The 17,736-nt window shown below is 44.6% G+C and overlaps 1 protein-coding gene across 2 annotated transcripts in view; it reads right to left on the reverse strand.

Annotated features, from left to right (window-relative positions):
• ITGA4 (integrin subunit alpha 4) overlaps positions 1-13,928 on the reverse strand; it is a 53,421-nt gene extending 39,493 nt beyond the window's left edge. For both annotated transcript variants that reach the window (XR_014157371.1, XM_081865581.1), the window contains exons 1-6: positions 13,520-13,928; positions 12,291-12,412; positions 4,262-4,368; positions 3,858-3,984; positions 2,331-2,398; positions 437-566 (exon numbers count right to left, since the gene is read on the reverse strand). Coding sequence is in view for 1 of the 2 variants with exons in the window: in XM_081865581.1 (XP_081721707.1) it covers positions 437-566; positions 2,331-2,398; positions 3,858-3,984; positions 4,262-4,368; positions 12,291-12,412; positions 13,520-13,719 (754 nt within the window). In the remaining variant the exon portion in view is untranslated. The remainder of the gene's footprint in view (positions 1-436; positions 567-2,330; positions 2,399-3,857; positions 3,985-4,261; positions 4,369-12,290; positions 12,413-13,519) is intronic.
• Positions 13,929-17,736: the final 3,808 nt, after the last annotated feature.

Consider the following 17,736-nt stretch of genomic DNA (forward strand, 5'->3'; position numbering starts at 1 on the left):
GGGATGCAAGGTTTCCAAATGCAATCCCCATTTTCCCTCTACAGAGCAGACTGGGATGAACTTTCCTGCCCTTCTTGCAGTATGGATGCTAACATCCTCCCGGTTTGCCCTCTTAGGCCGCTAGTTGTGGTCAACACCTCATGATGCATAACCATCTCCGACTACAAAAATGAAACTTACTCAAACCCTTCATGTCAGAACAATCACAATAGATTTATATTTTATATTTCCTCTGGGTTTCCTCTGTCTAGAAACCCAGAATAAAAAGAAGTCTGGATGAGCCCTTGTTTCTGTTCTCACAAACAAGTGCTAACAGGTTTTCCCCCTAGCATTTCTATCATGAATAGCAAAAACAGTCATAGATAGCATGCTTTCAGAAACTGTATTAAACCAAAGTTTCATATGAAAGCATATTGTCAAAATATATTTCAGTTACCTAGATAACTCCCAGACTTTACTTGATTATTGTCGTCTACATATGAAAGGAAGGTATTTGCTGTTTTATTGTATACAAAGATGGATCCAGTCCAATAATATGATCCTGGAGCTCCCATAATAATTAAATCCTGGAAGAAAACAAAAAGCTTAAGTCTTAAGTTCTTAAAGATAATCAGAGTGAGTCATATTTATTCCTGCTCTGCTTTAAAGCCTGCAGCATTACCTAGCCCTAGACACATTTGTTCAACTGGTAACGTCATTCAGTAGGTACAATCAAGTCAAAGCCCATTATCTTTCTTTTTCTATATTTGAAAATATACCAGCTCTTCCCTCTGCTAAAGATTAAGTCTGCAAGCAACTCCAAATGGGCTACAAGCTAATGAAAAACCGCCCTCCTCCCCAGAATATTTAAGAACTCATAGTTCTTATACAGAACATAAAGATGCGCAGTGAGGTACAGTGATCTTTACAACCCCAAAGGGAATGCTTTCAGAACTTATTACTGCTATGGATAGGTTAAATCTGAATCAGGCAATAAAATCTTATGTTCCGTTATATTATTTATATCTTTTTTGAAATAAAGAAGGTAAGTCTATATATATAAAAAAATACAGCTCATGGTGTGTATTAAAAAATTGTGCTGTGGAGTACTCAGTCTGCTCCAAAATACACTGCCTTTGGAACAGTGGTCGGTAGTTTGGCTTACACTGGCAATGACGCAAGTAGTCATTTATACGACTGCACCTGAAGCATGACTGCATTCTTCAGGAATGGAGCAGAGCCAGCTCATAGGTCAACCCCGACTCCCTTGCAATTACAAGGTGAAGCTATGGGACCAATAATAATAATAATAATAATAATAATAATAATAATAATAATGCAGCTATAGCTGCTGCATAATAAAGGCCCCAGCCATGCGACACAATGACCTGTGTGTTGAACACAAAGAGTGTGTGAGAGTGTGGGGGAGAGCTTTGGCATAGCAACATGACAATAGTGCAGTGCCACAGACTGGTTGGATACAGAGGAATGGTGGGAGTTTCCAGCTGGGGAACCCCCAAGGGAAGAAGGCTCAGAGCTGGGGGATTATTGGTTGGATGGGTCTTGGGAGGAGGTGGTGTCAGAAGCTGAAGGGGTAACAGGGCTTAGTGAGCTGGGAGAGTCTGTGGCAGAGAGCAGTCCAGAATCAGAGGCAGAAGCTGAAGCAGGAGAGTAGGATGAGGGCAGCCAAGAGGAAGAGTTGAGTCAGGCTGGTGCAGAGTTGTGGGTGTCTCCCCCTCCTGTTGTGATGAGCCCCCTTCCTCCCTTGTCTCCCAGAACCAGAAGAGGCATGAAAAGGGTAGAGGAGAGGTTGGTTTCACACAGGTGCAGTCTCCAATTGCTTGGGGAAAGGAGAGGAGCAAATGGCTGTGGGAAGGAGGGGACTTTCAGTCTCGGCAACTGTGCTTTGCACAGACACTCCACCAAGTATGTGCAGATTGTGTTTTTGCCAACAACTTGAACAGTGTTGTTTACTGCCAGCTCACTCCTGACATGCAGTTGTGCGGAATCTCAGCTTGGTGCCCAAAGGCAGCCCTCCTGGCCTCGGCATGTGGTGCTCCCCACAAACAGAAATCTGCCCGGGCATACCCCTCATTGGCCCTGCTTCACTCCTCCATTGGGTGTTTTTGCCAGGCTGAAATTTGCCTTTGAACTCAGACAAAGCCTCTTGCTTGCCTGGACAGAGGACAGAGAAGAGTGTGTTGTTCCACTTCCTTTTGCCTCTGGACCCTGGAAGCCTCCTCAGAAGGCAATGTGGCCCTCAGTCTACAATGAGACTAATATACAATGAGAGGATAAAAACACACAAACCCAAAGCTTTAACAGAAAAGCGATATTTTTAAAACACACACCTCTGTGTAAAATGACATTATCCCAGCCTGGCATGATCCGTATTTGTCTCCATATTTGCTCCAGTAATCTGAATATTCACAACAAAATACAGGGTGGGGGTGGGGACAGAGAGTATGTATAAACAACAAGCAACTAAAAACAATAATCCTCCATGAATAATATCACAAATTCTCCACAGCTGTTTGATAAAGGAGTTTGGGATTAACTAGAACTCCTGGCATCCAACAGCAAGGCAATATCCCACTTAATGATATCAGAAGAATAAGGGATTTGAAAAGGGTCCTATTCGAAATGTGTTGTCATTGCTCAACCTTGCTTTCAAAGCTCTGGTTTAAAGGATTCCAATAAAACCGGCAAACTCATTTTTGACACAGTTCGTTCTAATCAGCTAGAATGCCAATGTCACTGTTTTTAACAGGCTTCGCAGATAAGATGTGTTGGTAGCACTGCTGTTTCTTCCCTTCCCATCTATAATATCAGGAAATCACTGGTACTGGAACAAGAGAACTTTATGGGAAGAGAAGCTAAGTGATGGCACAAGCTCAAAAGTGTGGATCTAAAGCAGTGTTTCCCAAACTTGGGTCTCCAGCTGCTTTGGGACTACAATTCCCATCAACCCTGACCACTGGTCTTGCTAGCTAGGGCTGATGAGAGTTGTAATCCAAAACAGCTGAAGAACCCAACACTGATCTAAAGAAAGTCAAGGAGTGCCCTGGCAAGTCACCACATGTACCAGTGAGAGACACTTTGCTCATTCCAAGTCATAACCCTTCCTGAACCTGGTGCCTTCCAAATGTTGCTCCTGTCATTCTTGGCCAGTAGCCATGTCGGCTAGGGATGATGAAAGATATAGTTCAAAATATCTGGAGGGCATCAAGTTAGGGGAGGCTGGTCTAGAGTCAAATGTGGGAAGCAGAATAGAAGGAATCAATTTCCTTCCATCCTGCACAATGAACTGGTAGGGCATGATTTCTCCCGGACATCTGCTGTATCTAAAGCAATGGTGGTCTGGCATTGTCAACAGCTCAACTCCACTCTGGACTAAAGTCCAGGGCAAATATTTTTTTCAGGGAGAATCAGACTCCGTTGACCAAGTCTCTGAGGCTGTTGCCTCTCCTGCCTTGGGGATATCATGCAGGAAACCACTCCAGGGGGAGAATAGCTGGGTTGCTTCTCTGTCCCTCAATCTCCCTAAACATTCCAACATGGCCTCCTATATAGATGATGCCGGAATCACTGGGTGAGAGGCTTTCTTAAAAAATAACAATAAAGCCATCTTTGTAATCATAATCATTGTATAATCAACACCCATTATAACAGTGCATTTAAAAGACCTTGCCTCATTTTTGTTAAAGATATTTTTTTGTTTTTCGTAGCAATCATGGCAGTCTCAAAAAAGCTTTTAAAAGTTGGAGGCCAATGTTTGGCTTTCCCAGTTATAGAATGTTGAGCATTTGCTTGCTGCAAATGAGTGTTTCTCATAATGTATCATTTACTTCTATCTGTCCAGCTGCACCAACACTTACCCATATAGCAAGGACATATTCTTCGACTCAGCAGCGTCCGAAAATTGGAAGGTATCTCATAACAAATGCCGTAGGGAAATTTGTGCGCTGAGATATAATATACATTTTTCCATCGGTGTCCACAGGCCTAATTAAAGACAAAAAGAAAGTGTGATGATCACGAAGGTCGCCTGAAGAGAAAGCACTTAAGACACAAGAAGCTGCCTTTCACCGAATGGGACCATTAACTCATCTGGCTCCATGTCATCTAAACAACCTGGCAAGCAGCTCACCAAAATCTCAGACTAAGCTTCTTACCCAAACCTCCCTGGAGATGTCAGGAATCGAACCAGGAAACATCTGCATGAGAAACACTGAGATATTACCCTTCCCCCAAATATTGGGGAATGTAAGACAGTACTTACAACAATGGATCCATTTTCTCCTGGCTGTCTTGACAAGCTCACCCCGAACCACTGATCGTCTCTTTCTTCTATACAGGTTTTCCCACACTTTTCTCCTTTTGGGTCACCTTAAACCAGAAAGAGAGAAAAATTAGCACACGTGTAGCCATCTTTCAGAACTTATGAACCACACTTCCACTGCCTTCCTGCCCTTAATGGGCATAATTCAAAGTTCAGCCAGCATAGCGATGTTATGACGGTGCAACATTCACATTGCACTAGATAACTTTTAAGGTGATTGCAAGCGCTTGACCATCACAGCGGTGCCAACGTAAGCAGGGGTGGTCTCAGGACACGGTGAGAGAGGAACAGCTCAGTGGGCTGCTTCTTGCTTAGTTTGTTCCAGCTTCCTAAGTCACACTTACAAAACGAATGGCATAAGCAAACACACTCCTATTGGAGGCAACAGGGGTGGCATAAGAAAGGATTTATTTTCCCGTATAACAATAGGAAACTCATTGAACCATCCACTCACAAGGAGGAGGTATCAGCAGGCCCATGGAAACACCCAAAACCTGCATAAGTACAAAATAAATGCTTATGAGGGGAGAGAAAAATAACCCAATGAAGGCCAAGCACAATCTGCTCACCACAGAATGATGCCTGAACTGTTGCAGAGGGAGTGTAGAGGGAAATGGAAAACCAAGGTAATAGCATGGAATATTCTGGGAAAGGACATGGCTGCCTGGCTGAACAAAAGCATTCTACATTGTTGTGATGATTCACGTTTTTAGAAAACCTCTATATTCCAAGAAAAACACGTGATTAGAGTTCAATAGTACAACAAGGGGGGGAACTCTTAGATCACTACTGAAAGAGATCCCGGGATAAAAATATGGCAACAAGTCCCATAGTAGTCTATGAAGGAACTTACTCCATCATCATGGGGCTCTCCTACCACCAGAGACCTGAGACACACCCACCCATCTAGAGATTTAGCTACAGGTAGAAACTCGCCTACCAACTGGTTTGATCAGCCAGTCTAGAACAGTTTTATTTTATATATTATTTATTTATTGAATTTATACCCCACCCTTCCTCTCAAAGCACCCCAAGGCAGCAAACAATAAGCGATAAAACAATAAAAACACATTCAAACAACTTCAATACAGATCTGGAAAAGATCTCAACTCAGAAGGCTTGTTGGAAGAGTTTTACAAACTCACATATTGAGATGTGCATCATGGGGCTATATTACTCTGCTCTACTGTCTAGAAAAGTACCGGTAAGAACTTTGATGAAAGGAAACCCTTTTTTGTAAGCAGAGAGGTGAGGCTAACAAAGAACAAGCGGCATGTGGGTATCATTTCACTTGTGTTCATGGCAAAGCCATTACAGATGTATCTTTACCACCTTAGTTCATTAACTGTGTGCAAAAACCCAGCAAGTTCACAGCCTGCGTAACAAAAAAAACATCCTCTGGACAACCTAACAGAAAACAAGAACTGGGTTTCTTGGATTTCTAGAGAAATGTACAAATGTTTTTGGTGGCAACTACACGGGACACAATGACTTCTCTAATGAAATGTGAGGCAAATTTATATGATTGCCCCCTCCCCGTTTTTTGCATCAATACAATCAACTGCTTGTAGAAAATATATTCCAAAGTACCTATCATTTTCAGAGAAAGTTTACAGAACCAAGTAGCACAGAAAGACAAAACAGGAAAGTATGCAGCTGCCTCCAACATAAAAACACTTGACAAGTAAGGAACTGTAAGAACTTAAGAAGCACCGTACTGGATCAGGCCCAAAGCCCATTGACCTGTTCTCACAAGTGGCCAGCCAGATGGCTATGGAAGCAGGACTTAAGCACAACAGTGCTTTCCTTGTGATTGCTACTTGTGATTCACTTCTGTGGGACACCACATTTTGTGGGTAAAATTTCCTATGCTGGGGGAGCATGATTACATCCAATAGTGAACTTGGGTAGTTATGTGCCTATCTGTTTGCAAACGAAATGGGACCATCCAAAAAATAAGGTACAGTGGTACCTCGGGTTACATATGCTTCAGGTTACATATGTTTCAGGTTACACACTCCGCTAACCCAGAAATAGTGCTTCAGGTTAAGAACTTTGCTTCAGAATAAGAACAGAAATTGGGCTTTGACGGCGCGGCAGCAGGAGGCCCCATTAGCTAAAGTGGTGCTTCAGGTTAAGAACAGTTTCAGGTTAAGAACAGACCTCCGGAACGAATTAAGTACTTAACCCGAGGTACCACTGTATTAAGATCTCAGCCGCACTCTTGGTGTTCCCGTTTCAAGCTGTCAGGCTTTTTTAAAAAATAAAAATTCATTGCTCATAGCAGTAACATTCCTACATAAAACCGAAAAGCAAAAAATTTAAGTGATAAAATCTTATGTGTCTGGTGAGTAATTCTGAGGAGACTCTTGCAGAGCCATGACCTTCTGACCCCTACTGCCAACAGACGAGCCAATTTATAAATGTATTTTTGATTCATTTCCCCAACTTGAAAATGGGAAAAAAATGGAAAGCAAAAAATTAAGAGTCACAGTTTCAGATTTAAGCTTATGTGCTTGGGATTTTACAGCCATATCTTTTGGGGGGAGGTGGGGGGGGGGGAGACTTGCACACAGACACACATGCATGTACACATACACATGCACATAAATGCACACAAACACATGCTAATGCTTTACTGCATTTTATTTTAAATAGCTCGCCTCACATCTGTTTCAGCTCAGCAGCATCATGGCCTGGTCCAAGGAAATGTGTGGAGGTTTATCTAACAAATATATCTAAGTTAGTGGTTTAAGCAGGATGACTTCCACCCAAAAGGCAGACAGATGAACTATATGGCTCTGACAACAAGGCAAGATCATGCTTCTCATAGAATTAAAAATGCCTCCAGCTTCGTACCCATTTAGAAAGCGATTTTTTTCAATAGGCATGACTATATTTCCACGTTTTTCACTTTTTACTAGAGTGCTTCTTTCACATGCTATGTATAAGGCTGCACAATTATCCAACCTACACAAATTTACTTGGAAATAAATCCCATTAAACTCAATTGAGCTTACTTCTGAGTAGACACATAGAGAGTTGCACTGCAAATCTTCAGCCCAGACATTTAAAATACTAGTTGTTTCTAAGATCACAAAGGAATTCAGAACTATAAAATGGAAACAACTTTTCTCTTAGTTTCTCTCCCTGCTCCTCGTGATTAAAAATAACGTAACAGGTTAACTGGCTAATTCTTTGGAAGCTTGGTTTGGGAGATAGCAGTTAGGTGCATGCAAGATAAAGACTCTGAAATGTTTGGGGAAATGGGCAGATTTTTATGCTGCAAAGGGGCCCTTCATACAAGCACTTGTTGCCAGGTGGGGGCAGCATGTGAGACATGGCCAATGGGGATGCTACACTTAGTTAAAAGGATCCTGTTGCTCTGGGACTGGTGAATTTGAAAGGGTGAGAGGCTTGAGTATTTAAACAACCCCACGCAGGTCATTTCAGGGCTGTGGAGCATTTTGGCATCAGACGGTTACCCACCTATCCTGTTTCTGCACCTTAAGCCCCAATTTGGGGTCATCAATAATGAACTGAATGAATAGAGTGAATGGTTATGAGTCATGGGGTTGGGGAGAGAGTGTGTATGAATTTTGCAGTGCTTTGTTTATTTCTGGGTGCTATTTTGTTAATGTTGTTGCTGTTATTTTATTTATTATGAACGCTGTAGTCCTTTGCGAATCCTTCAATATGAACTTTGTTGCAATTGTACTGCTTTAGTTGTTCAGTCGATGATGTTTTACGGGTTGTAACGGCAATTTGTTAATTCTTCTATATGATTTGTGCTGCATTTGTGATGTTCTATTCTGTTTTCGTTATTTGTTGTTTATAAGCCACTTTGTGATTCATTTGAAATCTAATAAATCAAATCTTCAGACCCAGGAAGGCAGATTTGGTACAAGTGGGTGGGGGCTGAGTATGCTAGCAATCCCTTTACCTATTGCTTTAGGACCAGGATGACCAGCAAACATTGTAACTGGTCAAAAGTTGCTGTTTTTACTTCACCACAACTGTGGCAGGTGGAGGAGCAGCCAGGTTAAGAATCCAAAGTTTATGGGCAACATAATTTGGCATCATTTAGGGACATAATGATAGCTGACATGTAGACAGACGTGGGTGGAGGGACAGATAGCCTGATTGCTTGGTCTGGTTGGCACAAAGTAAGCTGGAATTCCTCTCCATGGAATGGCAGCTTGCCATGTGACCTCAGGAAGCTCAGCAAATGAGGTGGCCCCTGAGGACCAACCAAATGAGGTCCCAAGGACTTAGGGGTGTTAGGGGGCTCTCCTCCATCACTGGCCTTTATAGGTTTCTAGTTGTTAGTTCTGAATTTGCATGATTATTTGGAAAGGGACCCCAAGAGTCATCTAGTAAAACACCCCCTACAATGCAGGAATGTCAACACGTTGTTTCCCATCCAGTTTGAAACCATACCAGACCCTGCTTAGCTTCCCAGATGTGCTAGCGGTTTTATCACTAGACAATTGGGTATACCATGGTCCCTTATTTGTCCCCACAAAGATAAATTCCGCATTTCACAGGCATGGGTGAAATAGTTCAGTGCTCAATTCAGTTATCTGAAAGTGCCTGGGATCTAAGGCCTGCAGGTACACAGACTTCCTAGCAGCCAACAATCATCAGAACACAGAACTCTGTTTTTCTCTATTTGAGCTAAGGAGCAACAGAACACTAATAAATTATTCTTGGGGAATGCAGCTTTCATGGACAATGTTTGAAGCTTGTTATTACATTGCTGATCAGAGAACAGTTCCAACTCAAACATGCTTCATGACAGATCAAATCCATTGCTAGTGTAGCCCCAGTATTTGGGTCCTCACTGGGTCAAGAACTAAGTATTTGCTGCTTTTTGAAAGAAGTGAATGCGTTGAGAGACCATTAACCCTACAATGGTGATCAGGGGTTGGCATCAAGGCCCATCCCACAGGGTGGGATAAGCAGGGAGCTTATCACCAACTCCTGGCCACGGACCTCCTTGCTAATGCTGCCTGCTCACTTGTCTCCACTGAAAAGCCAAGTAAACAGGAACAGGCGCAAGTAGCAGGAACAACAGCCTCCTCTTCCACTCTGGGCAGCTGTGCAGACTGGACCCCAAAGATGCCAAGTCAGGGGTGTAGCCAACACAATGCCCATCATTCTTGGTCCCACTGGCTGGAACTGATGGGAAAGTCCAACATCATCTATTGAAAAATGAATAGTCGGTGGCAAAAGCATAGATGCAAAGGGAGGCTCACTCAGTAAGGTGGCATACCGAAAGCATTGTGTCCAGAGGCTTGCTGAAGCCCAGGGCCAGAATTGGCAGAGAGACGAACACAACAAAAGGGAATGAAGCCCCACATCCACAGTGGCGACCCTGACTAGCACTACGTTTCTCAGTTTGATCCTGCAAAAATGAAGTACCAGCTTCCCTACCATCCCTGGACAGGCATCGCAAAGAAGCGTGTCACCAGGAGCAGTAGGGACATGAGTATTCTCCTCAGCCTTTTATGTTCAAGTGGCAAGTTAGAGCAGTGTACACTGCTGCTTACATATGAACACCTTAGTCTGACCTTTAACATGTCAGGCTGGGAAATCCATCTTGAAATCCAGCCTGTTTAGGGAAGCTTCTAATGTTTAACAGACCACTGTATTTTAATATTTTGTAGGAAGCCGCCCAGAATGGTTGGGGAAACCCAGCCAGATGGGTGGGGTATAAATAATAAACTATTATTATTATTATTATTATATCTATGGAGAAGGAACTTGCTTAACGTGACGTGGGACAACATCCTTCCACTGACAACTGATCTAGTCATGAGTAAGCATGGCAGGCTGAGACTGTCAGCAGGGATCAAGATGCTGCTCTTTGCACATGTGGGCAGCATGTGCAGAAGAACAATACAAGGGTGAATCTGGACAAGAGGAATGGTATGAAGTCCATTCACACACCCAGCTACCATTCATCAAGTAACAAGAAACACAAACGAGAGCTGTTGTTCAGCAGTGCAGCGAAAATGTCCCCAGTTCAGTCCCTGGGGATTTATTTTAAGTGGAAGAGAAATCTGCTTGCATGGATACATGGCACAACACAACACAAGATTATCCTTCAATGGATAACCTGTTACGGTTTTGTTCCAGCCGCATGGATTTCAAGATGGTCTCTTTTACTGTTACAAGAAAAATTGATGTCAAGGGTGCAACATTTGGAAAGAGAGTACCAGCATGCTTAAGAAGCTTGCACATTCTCTCAGTGCCTCAACCTACCTCAGTAAATGGTCTCTTCCTGGGAATGCTTCACACATCACAGGATCATAGCAACCTACCTTATACAAAGTCAGATAATTGGTCCATCTGGCTCAGCATTGCCTACTCTGACCCTCCAGGCTTCCAAATCCTAGCTGAAGATGCTGGCGATTGAACCCAAGAGCTCTGCATGAGCTATGGCCAGTCGTCCCACTTATATAACTTATTTGCTTCATAAATTGGAAACGGTGCAAATCTGTGAACCAGCTCCACTGAAAAGTACTGCACCTGAGCTCTCTCTCTCTCTGTACTGGTTCCTTCACACATGCATATTACGACTCAATGTTGTGGCCGCGAGATGTTAAGGAATCCTTAACTGGAGAAGAAGAGTAGACCTTTCAGCTAGTCTTCAAATCATCAGCACGCAGGTTGGCAACAGTGCACTGTATTCAGTAAAGCGCCTGGAGCCAAAACACTCCCTGTGACCCTTTTTTCTTGAATGACTCCATTTTCTACAAAACTACAGTGTGACAGCATTCCTCAGCTAATTTATCCACAAGGAATGGGATGTATTTATGCAAGAGAATTTTTCTCCAATCTAAACACTTCTTCCCACACACTTTGAAGTACATGGGATTTCCCCATTTCTCTCGTTCGTGACTGTCATTATAAACGGCATTGGCTCCAAAGTTCTTGGACTCTTGTTGCTACAATGCCTTAAAAGGCTAGGCTTCCACAAGATTATGAATAAGCGCTCCGTGAGTGTTGGGAGCAAAAGGCGGGAAACCACACAATGCATAAGGTTTTCAAGTATCATTTTTAGTCCGGACTTAACTCGGTCTTAAAACAGCAAACTCACTTTCCATCTGCTAACAGACAAAAACGATATTTTGGTGGTTGGCAATTTTAAATGAGTCAGCCTTTCTAAGAACAGACACATTAAAAGGCAACTAGGTAAACATAACCCCTTTGATTTCAATGGGCTTAAGCGCGCCGAATTCTACACTTCTTCACGGACCATATCATGTTGTTGTTTTTCCTGTGAATGCTGTTATGCCCAACTGCTTGATCCAAAATAATTACCTGCGTTTTGACTTGCTGGCTTTTATTTCATTTTCAAGGTTTTTAAGAACATAACTAGAGAGCAAGTCCCATCGATTGTGGTGAGACCGCCTTGCAATTAAACATGTTTAGGATTTCACGGCTTGTCATTCTTTCACTCTTACTTGAGCTCCATTTTTAATTGGCATTGGGCACCATCTTGGGGGAAGTGCCATGCAAACATTAAATTAATAAGCTGCAATTATTTCTTTTTTTTAAAAAGGATGTAGAGGAATATAAACAAACTGAGAGCTGATGTGTCATTAAAAGGGAGACACATCATTCTCTGCGTATTCAGCAAGGAAAGCCATCATCTTTGAATACTGATGAAATAAATTAAGGTGGAAAAGTAAACTCGTCTTGTGCCGATCTCGCAATTACAACTGGCAAGTGGACATCCTACCTTCTCGGGAGCAGGGAGGAGGAGGAAAGAGAAAAAGAAATGAGTCTTCAATAACTCCTTTATAATTTCAGTACTTTGGAGACGTTACTGAGCGAGGACAGATGGAAATAAGGAACAGCGTTATATGGTAAGGATTTCCGAAGAGCTTCACCAAAGCTGGGGTCATCCTGTTTGGCTGCCAACAATGGCCAAGTCACTGAGACGGTCACCACCACTCACCCAATTGGAGTATTTCGCAATCTCTCCCAGGATTATTCCCAATTTGGCATCGGAAAACTGCCCCTGGATTCACCACGGAGCTGTTTGTAAGCCAGCTGGCTTTTGGGGCTCCCACTACAAGCCTGGGGGAAGGAAGCAAAAGAAAAGCAAGGCTAAACCAAAGGCAAGTGGATCCAACCTACTGCAGACTCAGTGACAATCCCCTTGGGGACCAACGGAGGTAGGAGTTTAAAATTAGTTCCTCTAGTCCTCATGGTGCAGAGAAACACTGAAGCGTCTGTCTATGGGGGGGGGGCAAGCCAGAAAAAAATTCTGCACCTCAAAGGATAGCTTGAGACCAGGATTTATGTTGGGGGGGGGACCCACCCACCATCCTTCTCTGCCTGGCTCTGTCTAGCAGATTCTGAATGCAATGTCTCAACAACAGTTGTTTTAAATTATTCTCTTTTGACCCCGATTGCTCAGCAAAAACCTTTCAAAATCTTTCTATAATTTCTACGTTTAGTTAAGCATTTTTATTTATTTACTTGATTTTTTTTGGAGGGGCAGCTGCCTCCCCCCCCCCCCCCGCTTTCATCCATGCTTGAGACCTATGAGAAAAACACAACCAAGGCACGCTCTTGGCTCCTCACTACAAGTTGCGAGAGGAGAAGGGGTGCAACATTTGCTCAGTGCCAGATCGCAATCCCTCTGGAGGCCCCTAGGCAGTTGAAATATCAGGGCCCCCTTTTCAAATTAACTCCTAATACTTATTTTATTTTACCGGCTAACCATTTTAATAAACCAATTTTATTACACAATCCGTTTGTTGTGGGGCCCCCCCAAAGGCCGCTGCATCCTAAAACTTTCTAAACTGCATCCTAATCTGCCGCTGCATTCCTAAAACTTTCTAACCTTGTCACGAGCGATTATTTTAAATCGGCAAAATGCAACAACAGAAGTCAGTGGAGGAAACTTCTTCCCAAGAAGCGCTGCCGTCCTTAACCCTGGACAGCTCAGAGAATAGAGGAGACTCTTAACCTCAGGGTTGCGAGTTCAAGTCCCACATAGGGCAGAAAGACCCCTGCATTGCGCGGGGTCGGACTAGATGACCCTAGGGACCCCCTTCCAACTCCCACAGTTCTATGAACCTGGGAGTAAAACCCTGCTGGATTCAGAAGTCCTCAACTTCCGAGGAGACACCTCGAGGGGAGGGAGAGACCCTCCCACGCCCACCCTCCCTAACTCACCATCTGCTGCTTCCCACGCTGTGCAGCAGCACCGAATAACCGAACAGTGTCCCGTTCTGACCCGGGAAGACGAGCGCGCTCCGCCGGTCCAGGTTGTAGGGCTGCCCGCCCATCGCGCAGCAGCCCAGGAGCAGAAGCAACCGGGCAGCCCCCGTCGAGGAAAGAAAGCCTTCTTCTGACTCTCTCCAAGCAACCCTCATCACAGTTTCTTTAAAAATATATATATTTGGAGGGGAGGCAGCTGAGGCAGGACAGAAGAATGGATTTGCTCCCCCCCCCCTTTAGCAAACTGGGAAAGACTCCCTCAAAGTCCAAACGGGGCGGGAACTCTCCTCGGCGCTGCTCGACGGCCGGCTGGGCTATGTATATGGGCGAGGCGGGAAAAGTTAAGCGGAGCGCGCAGGGCGGCCTGCCTGTCGCTATTGCAGCTGATATGGGAATGGGGGCGTGGGAGCGCGGCTACCTGCGAAATGCTGTAGGGGGCGCTGGCGGAGTCAGCCCGAGAGTGGCTGGGGTGTTGTCCCGCCAGCTGCGACCAATTAGCAGATGCTCGGAATGCGGATGCGAGTCCGGGGGGGGGGGGGGGAGCTTGTCCGCAGACGGGGCTTGGGAGACAGGCGACCGACCCGAAGGGAGGGGCAGTCATTGGCTGAAATCAGGAGTGGGGCGGGGGGCGGGGGGAGCTGCAGGAAATAGCCCCGCAGAAGAAGAAGAAGACGACGACACTGGGGGGAAGTAGCGTGGGAAATAAGGGAAGGGGCGGAAGGAAACCCACGTGAGACAGAAGTTTCAAAGCTCTCAAAGTTTCATATAGAATTGTAGACCCCTTGCAATTCAGGGATTTTCTGACCCACCTGGGCCTCGAACCCACAACTCTGAGATTAAGCGTCTCAGGCTCTTGCCAGCTGAGCTGGAAGGGACACAGCAATTCAGCACTGCTCTCCACAACCTTTTGAGTAGTGCTGCTGCTGCAGCAGCAGCTGAGACTGCCGTTCAACAGCTCCCAGTTCCCATGATGAAGCATGAAGGAGCAATGGTAGATAGTTCTTTTAGTGCTGCATCTACAGCGAAAAGAATCTTGTGTTTACAAGAAGTACTGTAGAAAGGTAAAGGATATTCTCTCCCAACAGGAGGCACTGTGATATCAGGGTAACAAGAGCCTCAACCCCAGTTCTTAGTGATAAAAAATTGTGGCCAATGCTGTCTATTTCTGATGCTAGCAGAAGCATTTTTCTTTTTAAGTTACTGTATCAAGACAGTGCATAAAAAGTTAGCCAACTTTTGTTTTGTTTTTGAGGTGGGGGCATTTTGCTGAGATGTAATCTATCGCATATTCTGGAGTTGGAGCGTGCTACTACTGAACTATCTTAAAAACAGCTGTGGTCTAAACCAAAGGGCCTAAGACTTGCCGATCAGAAGGTCGGCGGTTCGAATCCCCATGATGGGGTGAGCTCTGGTTGCTTGGTCCCTGCTCCTGGCAACCTAGCAGTTCGCAAGCACGTCAAAGTGCAAGTAGATAAATAGGTACCGCTCCGGCGGGAAGGTAAACGGCGTTTCTGTGCGCTGCTCTGGTTCGCCAGAAGCAGCTTAGTCATGCTGGCCACATGACCCAGAAGCTCCCTTGGCCAATAAAGCAAGATGAGTGCCGCAATCCCAGAGTCGGTCACGACTGGACCTAATGGTCAGGGGTCCCTTTACCTTTTATGCTTTGAAAAAAGGCAGACACACAGAAACCCCATTGCATCTTTATTTACATTCATCTTAATTGCATGTGTTTTGCACAAGTCCTGCCTAATTTTCAAAGATGTTGGGCTTCGTATACAGCAAATAAGGAAAGGTGGGGTGGCATCACAGAACTAAATGTGAGATTGCTTTCATAAAGAGGAACAAATCTGAAATGGAGAATTCGGGTTTCATAGTGCCTGAGAACCAACCTTACCATCACCAAGCAGTAATTTTGCGCAGAGAACTTGTAATCTAACAACTAGATAAAAGCAGCAGTAGGCTGCCAAAAAGTGAGAAGCATTTTTAAAATTCTCCTACATCTTCCAATTTCTCTGTGCAGATGCATGGCAAAATGTTTGCAGCCGCCTCCGCTGAGCAACAGCTTTCAATGCCCCCCCCCCAATAAATTGGCTCCTGTGGGTGCTGAATTAGGATGAGGACAGACTCGGGTTAAAATCCCCACTCTGCTATGAATCTCACCATCTGACCTTGAGCCAGTCGCTATTTCTCAGCCTGATGTACCTCACAGGGTTCCTGTGAGGATACCGCGGGCAAGAACCATGCATGCCACCTTGAGGAGAGGCAGGATACAAATACAAATCAATCAATCATAATAATAATAATTTATTATATATACCCCACCCATCTGGCTGGGCTTCCCCAGCCACTCTGGGCGGCTTCCAACAAAATATTAAAATACAGTCATCAATCAATCAATGAATGCATCGTCTGAATTCACCCAGCAAGCCATCATCAAAGGGGAAATTGCTGTAAGGTTCCCACGGCCCTAACTTGAGTTCAGTAGTTCTTTCCATATGCATAGCTGTAAATGCACAGCCCTGGTGAGGAAATGTTCCCCACCCTTCACACATCCACCCAGCTGCATTGCAACTGCATCCCTGTGATGTTGCCTCATGTGGTGCGGTAAATGTGCAAACTGAGAAAAGGTGGGTGGGGGACCATCAGCAACCCAGATCCATCACTTGTGTGGTTGTGTCATTCACAGACACACTGCTGCTGCATGGGAAGTGGCCGGCTGCCAGTATGAAGGAATCCCTTAAGGAAAGACTATTGGCGTAACACCAAGCTTGGGCCGGCCAATGTGATGTCCTCCATATTTTGCTGGGCTCAAACTTTCATCTACCCCCAGCAAGCATGGTCAGTGGTCAGGGGCAATGGTAGTGGCGTGGCGTTAGAGGGACACAGGGGGGGTTGCCCTGGGTGTAAAATTGTTAGGGGCACCAAATTTCCATGCCCGGTGCTGCCTTAATACACCTGTGTGCTTCTGGCACTGGGCTCCATTGAAAACAGCTTCTCCCTGCAAACCAGGAAGTGACCTCTCCAGACAACAGAACGACTCTTCTTATCTCTGCAGCTGTAATGTGGATGCTGTTAGGCAGTTGAATTCACATGTGTACTCCATTTGTTTCCCTTCCACACTCCGCATGGCCCCAGGCACTGGCAACCCATGCTATGCCACTGGGTGATGGGAGTAGCAGTCTAGCAACATCTGGGAGGCCCAAATTCTCTATCCCTGTGCTAAAACAGTTTATAGCCTTGCGTTCCCAGATTTTTTGGACTACAGCTCCCATCATCCCTGAGCACCGGTCCTGCTAGCTAGGGGTGATGGGAGTTGTAGTCTAACGACATCAGGGGACCCCAGGTTTGGAAAGGCTGCCATATATCATGCTAAACCACAAACGTGAATATTAGGTGATAATGCTTATATTTGTATGATGTTATATGCCTCCCCCCCCCTTCTCTCAGTGTGCGTAGTAAAAGTTTGAAACTAGCTTGTAGGGAGGATTTAATTTCATAGATGAATCTGAGTTATGCAATTTTTAGTAAGGAAAGGAAAAAAGCATGTTTGAGCACTGATCCTTTCTGAAAGTGCTTACACAGTAACCTTCAGTGATGCTTCACTTCCTCTTTCATTTCTACATTTTTGAAAGAAACACACCCAGAAACTTTAGCCATGGTATTTAGCCAAACAATGAGTTTTTAAAATGTATCTGTGGTTTGTGAAATGGGTGGGGAGCTAGCTCTTTTCTACTGGCGTCAACCTGTTAGTGTGACTTATTTGTATTAACACTGTTCACATGAATCAGGGGGTCTGCAGAATGGAGTTTTCATATACGTTGTTCCATAATACTGATGATGATGATGGTGGTGGTGATGAAGATGAAGGATACCTGTTCCTGACTGTCTCATGAGAAGCAGGGGTGCCAACTTGAATAAAATATTGGGGGAGGGCAGGTAAGCACTGCCCTGCACAATTGATCACAAGATGTGGAACACGCGGACCATTTGAATGACAACATCCATCAACTTTTTTTGGGGGGTGGCCCCCTAAAATATTTTATGGGGGGCTGAAGGGGCTTTGGGCCCTAGGAGTTGGCTCCTATGATGAAAAGTAAATGGCAACATCAGATACTAGAAGATGGGATTATGAAAGTCAAGAGAGAAGCTTTGCAGATTGCAGAACGTGATGG

This window comes from Podarcis erhardii (assembly GCF_964252035.2).
Source record: "Podarcis erhardii genome assembly, chromosome: 1".
Taxonomy (NCBI): domain Eukaryota; kingdom Metazoa; phylum Chordata; class Lepidosauria; order Squamata; family Lacertidae; genus Podarcis; species Podarcis erhardii.